Source organism: Neolamprologus brichardi, unplaced genomic scaffold (genome assembly GCF_056152115.1).
Source record: "Neolamprologus brichardi isolate AB-2024 unplaced genomic scaffold, ASM5615211v1 NODE_ptg000031l+_length_7269946_cov_1, whole genome shotgun sequence".
Taxonomy (NCBI): domain Eukaryota; kingdom Metazoa; phylum Chordata; class Actinopteri; order Cichliformes; family Cichlidae; genus Neolamprologus; species Neolamprologus brichardi.
In genome coordinates this window covers 584,541-592,404 of record NW_028270136.1, presented here as the reverse complement: position 1 = coordinate 592,404, position 7,864 = coordinate 584,541, and the positions used below count along the sequence as shown (strand labels likewise).

Here is a 7,864-nt window from a genome sequence, read left to right as displayed (position 1 = left end):
GTGGTTTTCCTGAGACTTTTCTGATGTATTCAGCACTCTGACACAGTCTTAAAATTGAAAAAAAAAAACAAAACAAACAAATACAAAACAGTATTATCTATGAGTGAAGAACCAATCAATTCATATCATACACATACTGGTGTCAAATGTTTGGCCAATGTGTCCAAATAACAGCCAAAGAGTATAAGCATACCTTCTAGATGACTTTGCAATGTGTGAAAATAGAGGAATTTTGGGATGTTTATTTTCAAAAGAGAGCAGTGTGTTTCAAGTCATTAAGTCATCAGAGTGCTTATTTAAATTGTTCCAAGCCACAGACCTGAATTATCTTCAGTTTTATAGCCTTCTCATGGCCTCTTGGGCTTCATTTTTTCCATGTGTGCGAGTAGACTGACTAGATGTGGAAAAACTTAGATATATGGAATTTAGGACATATTTTTCTTACAACAAGCTGTATATCATCTGTTTTGTAAATCCACTGTTCATTCAATGTGAAAGCAGAATAAAATCCAGCCTTTTGAAGGGTTTTTTTTGCAGATTTTTATGCACCAGTTTCACTTTTTTGGTCCACTTGAGGTCAAATTGGGCTGTGTGCAATCCATTAATTAAAAGGAATTTGACATGCATGCATTAGACACTTCACGGTCAGTTTAAAAACAAAGAATCAACTCTTAATCAACAAAATAATTTTATGAGGTAGCTCAAAGTAGAAAAGGAGGCAGAAATATCACTGAGTCTCTTCAAGGCAGCATAACTAAAACAAACCCTGTTCTCATTTAAAAACAATATAAGAAAAAATCAGTCACATCATTGTCAGTTCAGGGTACAGGCTGACATCAAACCCAGCCATTGTTCAGGAAAACAGACTCCTGAACAATGTAAACATGATCCGCTTGGATAAAATTATCTGGTACTGGAGTGGGTACAGGCGAAGGGAGATTCCAAACGCAATTTTATTTTTCTAAAGTCATATTTAGGAGTGAATCACTTTATGTTAAATCATTTTGGCTGGAAAAGGAACATTACCCCCCTACTACACACACACACACACACACACACACACACACACACACACACACACACACACACACATATTATCTAGAATCAAAAATATAAACAACACATCCAATAAGTTATTCTCAATGGCAAGGACCCAGTCAGTAAAAATTAAACACTTCCACTCTTCATCTTAAGTTCAGTAGTTTCCCTAAACCCTGTCCTTTTAAGTGCACACAAACAAACACTCTACATTAACCTGAATCTAACTAACATGTTCATATTCTAAATCAGACTGCAGAAGAATCACAGCTTTTGTAAATGCGCATAAAACCTGAAGAAAACTATAACATTCCAGCTTCATGTATCTTCTGTCTGAAAGTGTCACCCTGTAGTCACATAGTGCAAAGACCAGAGCTGCATAGGAAGACACATGTAGGCCAACACTAGAAACAGTAAGAAACAGGGGAAAAAAGTATGTTCAAAGTGTACCAGATAGCACTATATTCTCATCATCAGGCTTCCTGTGTTACCAACATAGCTCAGAACCCACATCATCATCTTCACAGTTTTGTATATGTCTCCCCGAGATCATTTACATTTGCAGCATTCATGAAGGCTTTTAGGTGAGTTTTAGTGACATAGTAAAAGCAAATTTTATGGGATTGACTTTTTTAAATATAGAAAGTTAAATGCTATAACAGAATGACTAAAATAGATTTTTTTCCCCCCCAAAACAATATTAAACTATTAACAAAAGAACTGTACGCCCCCCCCCCCCCCCCCCCCCACAATCAGGCTGAAAGATTGATCATATAAAGATACCATCGTCATTATCATCATCTACATGAATGATTTTCACTAAAAGACCCAACATTCACTGCTCCTCTCATCCAGTTTGTATCAAAATCTATAATCAGACATCTTTTATGCATTTTCTGTTATCTCCATGGCATAAGTGCCATTAGTTTGTCAAATCAGTGCACTTACTGTATGTAACTGTCAATTATGTCACTAATATAAATTTTTTCTTTCCCTAAAATGCACTGAGAACTTATTTTCTCCATGTTCATGTACATGAGGCATAAAAGTCCATCTGAATGGGTGGTCGGCTATTATAGAATTCTGGGGCTTAGAAAATCTGTTCAACAGGCAGTCTTTTAAGAATGGGTTGAAGAGTGTGTCACAGGTACAAAGCCAGATTACGTCTCCGAGCTCGGGGACGCGCCTGGAGACGTAGACGCGGAAGAGCGGTCAGTGTCTTCCAGCTCCTTGTTCAAACTGCTGCCGGTACCGGAAGAGGAGGAGAATGGCCGCGCAGACGCGGTGGCGCCTTCCCGCTCACGCTTCTTCTGCTTCATGCGTCTGTTCTGGAACCAAATCTTCACCTGCGTCTCGTTGAGCTCGAGCGTGGCGGCGATCTCCACGCGCCGCGCTCGGGTCAGGTACTTGCTAAAGTGGAACTCCTTCTCCAGCTCCGTCAGCTGCCTCGTGCTGAAGTTGGTGCGCATGGCGTTGTTGTGGGCAAGACCGTAGTCGGCCACTTTGACTGCGAGAGAGATGGACAAGCTGTTAGACGAATGTTTTATGTTTTACTTGTACGTGTAATAAGAAAAGCGCTCGTTGTTACTGGAGCTAGATGTGTTCGTTATTAATTAGAAAATAGAGATATGTTTATAGTCAGAGTTTGGTTTGTGGTTTGATATCCATAATTTATTAAATTACATCAAAATAAATACAAAGTGCATCACAAAGATGAGGTTTAAAAAACACGAGCAGTGAAGGACATCAGTGGGCCTAAGGAGGGATGGAGAAGCAGCACGGGGGTGTCGGTGTTGGTGGTGGAGCTGGTTAATGGAGGGGCTGCTTTTAAAGATAACAAAGCAGGAAAGACTTCCAACGGAGACTTCCAACCTGTCTGCTGTAATCATTAAGACACACACACACACACACAGAGAGAGAGAGAGAGAGAGAGAGAGAGAGAGAGAGAGAGCTCACACTCCCGGGGCTCAGCTGACCCAGACCAAAGTATCTACAGATACGACTGCATAGTGAAGTCCGAAAACGACTCTGATTTGTACTTTTAGTGCCATTCAATTAACTGTGTCACAGTAATAAAGTCCAATGCGTTCCTAAATGCAACAAAGCATTCTGTTGATAAAAATACAGTGTATTCATATATCAGTTTTTCAACATCTGTTCTACCAGTTATTTAAAATGAAATTATTTAAAGGCCTAATTTATCTGTGACCATTAGACGTGCTGGGTGGTATTAACGAGCAATCTTTTTTTTTATATGGGAACTAATGTCTTATTTTTAAGTGCTCGAAACAACGAATTACTGTAATTCATTATGGGCCCTATTTATGTTGGAAAACCACAACTGTTATTCTTTCTTTCTCTCTTTCCTCTTCTTTGACGATTTGAGTAATTAAGATAAGTAAAAAATAATAATAAAAAAAATAAAAGCCTGTTATCCGCACAAAGAAAGTAGTAGTAAAAATATGATGTATTTTCTCTGAAAGGATAAAAATAATGTTGTGAAAATCATTTCGATCAAACAATGTTGTTCTCTGTACCATAAAGTTCTGATCTACAAATTATGCTCCTGACTGCAAGCTACATTCAGTCCTCATTCACGTCTTAAAACGAATTCCCCCGCTGTTTGTTTATTCATGCATGTATTTTTGACTGCATTTCTTATGAAAAATATGCCATAATATTATAGGAAACTTTTGACGGACTGCAGACTTAATCTCACGATAAGGTTTTATTAAGACGTTAAACGGATAAGTGAACCCTCTCTCACCTGTCTTCGGTGGATTTCTCTTCACCTTCATCCAGTCGAAGGTCTGCCCCTGCCCGGCCTGCTGGACCTCATCGTCCCCTCTTTCACGATCCTGAGATACCGGCAGCTCCCCGTAGCCTCCCCCAGGCGAAAGCTCCAGGTAGCCTCCTGCGTCAAGAACCCCCCCACCGATCTGCTGCGGGTACTGTGACCCAGCCAGGGTGCGCTGAGGCCCGCAGTAGACCCCGGTAAGAGAGCTGTAACTGGGGCCGACGGTTGAGGCCGAGTTGGGGAAGCTTGATTGATGACAGTAGGTGGAGGCCAAAGAATCCTCCATGAAATACTGCGGATGGACGGAGTTTGGTGCGCCTGTGGCAGCAACATACTCCGAGTTTGTGGTGCATGCCTGGCCCACATAGGCCCCCGTGTTGCAACCGTTACTATAAGGAGAAGGTATTACACTCTGCAGGCTTTGGCTCTGGTGAAGCTGAGGGTGATTGTGATGTGTTGGATGTTGGTAGCCGCTGTGCGTATGCTGTTCGTGATGTTGAGGAGGATGTTGCTGATGATGCTGACTTGCTCCTCCGCTGGCGGTGTCCGCCCCAACGCCCACGTACATCCCTGCATCCGCGGTATAACTCGCTCCTACGTCTCTGTTGTCATTTCTGGACCCGGGGACAGGAGAACCGCTGAGGCCTGTTTGGATGCTCACGGGGAATCCCTGACGCTGATCCAGGGGAAGGTGATGGTGCAGGTGATGATGGTGGTATCCAGATTTAGGCGCAGAATAAATGCCAGTTGGTTGTCGGTTACAAATAGAGTATTCCACAAAGGAGTTCATGTTGTCCATGCAGACTCGAAGCACCAGGGAATTGGTAAAATGTCTCGACTTGTTATCAGCAAGAAACACGACCGAGGTTAATAGAAATTCGTTGAAAAGCAAAAATCAAATAACTAAAAAATCCATTTGAAAGTTGTTCCTATAGTCGGCAGTATGATATAGAATCTCCCTGTTGTGTGCAAAAAGCAGTACAAAAATCGTGTTGGTCCTTTAATCGAAAAACCCTTAAAGTAATAAAAAAAAAGTCGCGACAAAATTACATTACAAGTAAAAAACTGTAGACATTTCCAATGTGAATGAAAAAATGCGAAGGCTTTACGTCTCCAAACCAGAAACACATGTGGTCTGCTGCAGTTTGTGTGTGTTTTAAAGGCCCTACTCTATCAGTAACTCAACCTGTGTTTCAAAGGCTCGTCAGTGACAGTGGAAAACAACGGGAGAGGACTGAAAAGAATACAGTCACATTTTCAGCTTCACACAGGTTACACCCAGTCTTCCTACAGTCTGTCTTTTTTCTTCAAATTCTTCAATTTTCTCTGGCTCTTGCTCTTCAATTGTCTCCCTCTCTCCGTTTTACCGTGTCACTCCTTTTCTTACCTCCATGGCAGGTCACGTGGCTCGTCGCCTATGGTGACCGGAGGCCAGAAGTTTGTTAGCTGGTCACGGGAGCGAGGGAAGTCGTGTGTGTGTGTGTGTGTGTGTGTGTGTGTGTGTGTGTGTTTGTACGGGAGGAGGGGAGAGGCTCTTTCTTTCGGTTCTGGAGTCGAGTTTGCACGCACGCGCGTTGAGTTGGCCCATTTGCCTCATCCATCACTCGCGGTGACATTAGCACGACAAAGAGACTTCAATCAAACCGGCCCATCAATCTGATATCAGCACGGATCTGTCAGAGCAAAGAGAGAGGCAGAGAATAAAAGAGGACCTGTGAGCCGGCCTGCAGCTTCCAGACCTCCTTCCTGCAAAAAGCTCAAAGAAAGAAGACTGAAACTAAATAAACTAAATACAGTACACTGGTACCATGCTACTACCCCTTTATTAAATATTAATACAACAAGTAATACTGGTTCTACATCTACTACACAATAAAAAAAATCAAATTTATTATAGTTTTGTCCATGCTTAGCTAGTATAACATTGCACTCCAGTATAAATTGTAATTCAGAAACACAGAACAACACCACATCAAAGTCAGTGATAATTCACAGTCCACTGTTGAGCCTTTGGGTATATCCAAACCTACTGTATATGTGGACGGAAAAAACACAGTGATATAGCTCCCTTTTTTGGAAGCAGGCATTACAATAACACTGAGCACGTAACAATAAAACCAATAGACAAAGAGAGTGCTAAAACAGGAAATGTGTTTAGTTTGGTAAGTGATGTAACTGTTTGTTCTCATTTAAATTTCTTCAAAATAAACCTTGTTCATGTTATTGTGCTTATTTGTAGCAAGTAATATAGGGTCCATATTGAAAGAACTTAGAATTATCTTTTAACATAGCTCCTTAGTGTTTGAAGGCTTCCTAACCCCTGCGCCACCTCAGCTGCTCTGTAAAAACCCCCACAAGTGACACAAATTACAATCATCTATTTCAAAATTAGATTTCAGCATTGAAGACTCTAGTTCTGACTTACTGCATACTCTACTTAGATAGCTCTCGTTCCCTCACCACATGGCGTATATGCAATACTATAAAAGGAGACTCTTTAAATGTGAGGAAAGGCATCTATGGAAAGTGTTTCAACCTGATTTTCCACAAATTGACAGAAGTTCATGTGTGAAAACAACTTTACATTAAGAAACAGTAATTGACTTCATTCATCCTTGGCATGTTAATAACAATTCTGTCACTTGTGTTGATGAGGAGTGGATAGGTGTCAGGTAAAACACATCTTAAGTTTGAGATGAAGAATTGAAGCTACTACCAATGACAGCAAAAAACTGTTCATTGACATAGGATAGTGTAGTAAATATATATGTCTTTTCTGTATTTTCTTTTCCCTCAACCCCCAACTGTCCATAACAGATGGCTGTTCCTCTCTGAATCTGGTGCTACCAGGTTAAAAGGGAGTTCTTCTTCCCCACCTTCTGCACGTGTTTGCTTAGAGGAATACAATATTTGGTTTTCCAAAATATTGCATTGTCTTATCTTACAGCATACCGATAATGGGATGACTGTTGTTGTGAACAGGTCTACAAAATATACTTGAAAAAAATGAATTAGGTTACCTATGCAGTGTCCACTAGAGATCAACTATTAGTTACAACGCAATATGTGATGAGCAAATCACTGGATAAGGCGTGACACTGTGCTGAGCACCAGCTGTTCAGCTCTGACATTTATCTGTATGTGGATGGTGTACTGACTCGTTGTCTTCCTGTAACAGCCACTTATGCACTTACAGAATGCATATTTATGAGCTAACTAATACACACATACATATATCACATAAAATATAACTTAAACACTAGGAACACTTTTAGCCATTTTGGGGTAAAGTTAGCTGTTTTTTATAACAAACATTTCTCTCGACAGGACAGAAAAAATCTTTCTATGGACTAAAGGGCTCCTATTGATCAGAAAGCTCAATTGCAAGGGACTTTTGGGAGTCAGTTTACTTTTCAACAATTGTATTGGGAAGCCATAGATTTCCGATGAGTGAATGTGCATGTGCAGGTGCCCGTGTGAGAGTGTGTGCTAATTGAATGAATGAACTGATCTGTTACACAAATGAGGTTAAAGTAGACAGGAGGCATTTTAGTGGGCCAAATCCTGTTGGTCCAGCAGAGCAGGAAGCAAGGATGACAACACAATGTACTTTCTGTGTGTGCGTGCGTGTACATGTGTATATATCAACGGCCTACAACTGTGCAATCGTTGAGGTTTTTTGGAAGAAGTCTTTTCAGTGGAAATGTTTCAGAATAGGACTTTTAATTCATTTTAGTCTTTCTATGTTTTTGTTATATGCTTTCAAGGAGAAAAGGGAACAACATCTCTTCATTTCTTGCATTCATATGTATTAAACATTTGTTCCTCAAGTGTGTACTTCACAGCCTGGACACATTCTCATTGGTCATTAGCCTCCATTATAACTGCCTCCAATGAACCCATCATCAATTTTTCCCCTCCAGAGCCTGTGTGAAGTGCCTGACAGCAGGCGTACTGCAGCCGTGCCGCTATGACGAAATCAGAACGAGCGGCGTGGGCGAGCGACAAGGAGGGAGGTTAATCATCAGT

The 7,864-nt window shown here is 40.9% G+C and overlaps 1 protein-coding gene across 1 annotated transcript; it reads right to left on the bottom strand.

Annotated features, from left to right (window-relative positions):
* Positions 1–2,198: 2,198 nt before the first annotated feature.
* LOC102775675 (homeobox protein Hox-B1a-like) lies at positions 2,199–4,634 on the bottom strand. Its single transcript, XM_006806233.2, has 2 exons — positions 3,806–4,634; positions 2,199–2,545 (listed from the first exon to the last, which is right to left on the bottom strand). Exons 1-2 carry the CDS (start codon positions 4,632–4,634, stop codon positions 2,199–2,201), a joined length of 1,176 nt encoding a protein of 391 aa, XP_006806296.1.
* Positions 4,635–7,864: the final 3,230 nt, after the last annotated feature.

What these genes read in the sequence shown, in the direction of transcription:
- LOC102775675 (XM_006806233.2), bottom strand. Translation starts at nt 4,634, where the DNA reads ATGGACAACATGAACTCCTTTGTGGAATACTCTATTTGTAACCGACAA. An exon ending in GAGAAATCCACCGAAGACAG is followed by an intron (nt 2,546 to 3,805) that starts GTGAGAGAGGGT and finishes TCTCTCTCGCAG; the next exon opens with TCAAAGTGGCCGACTACGGT.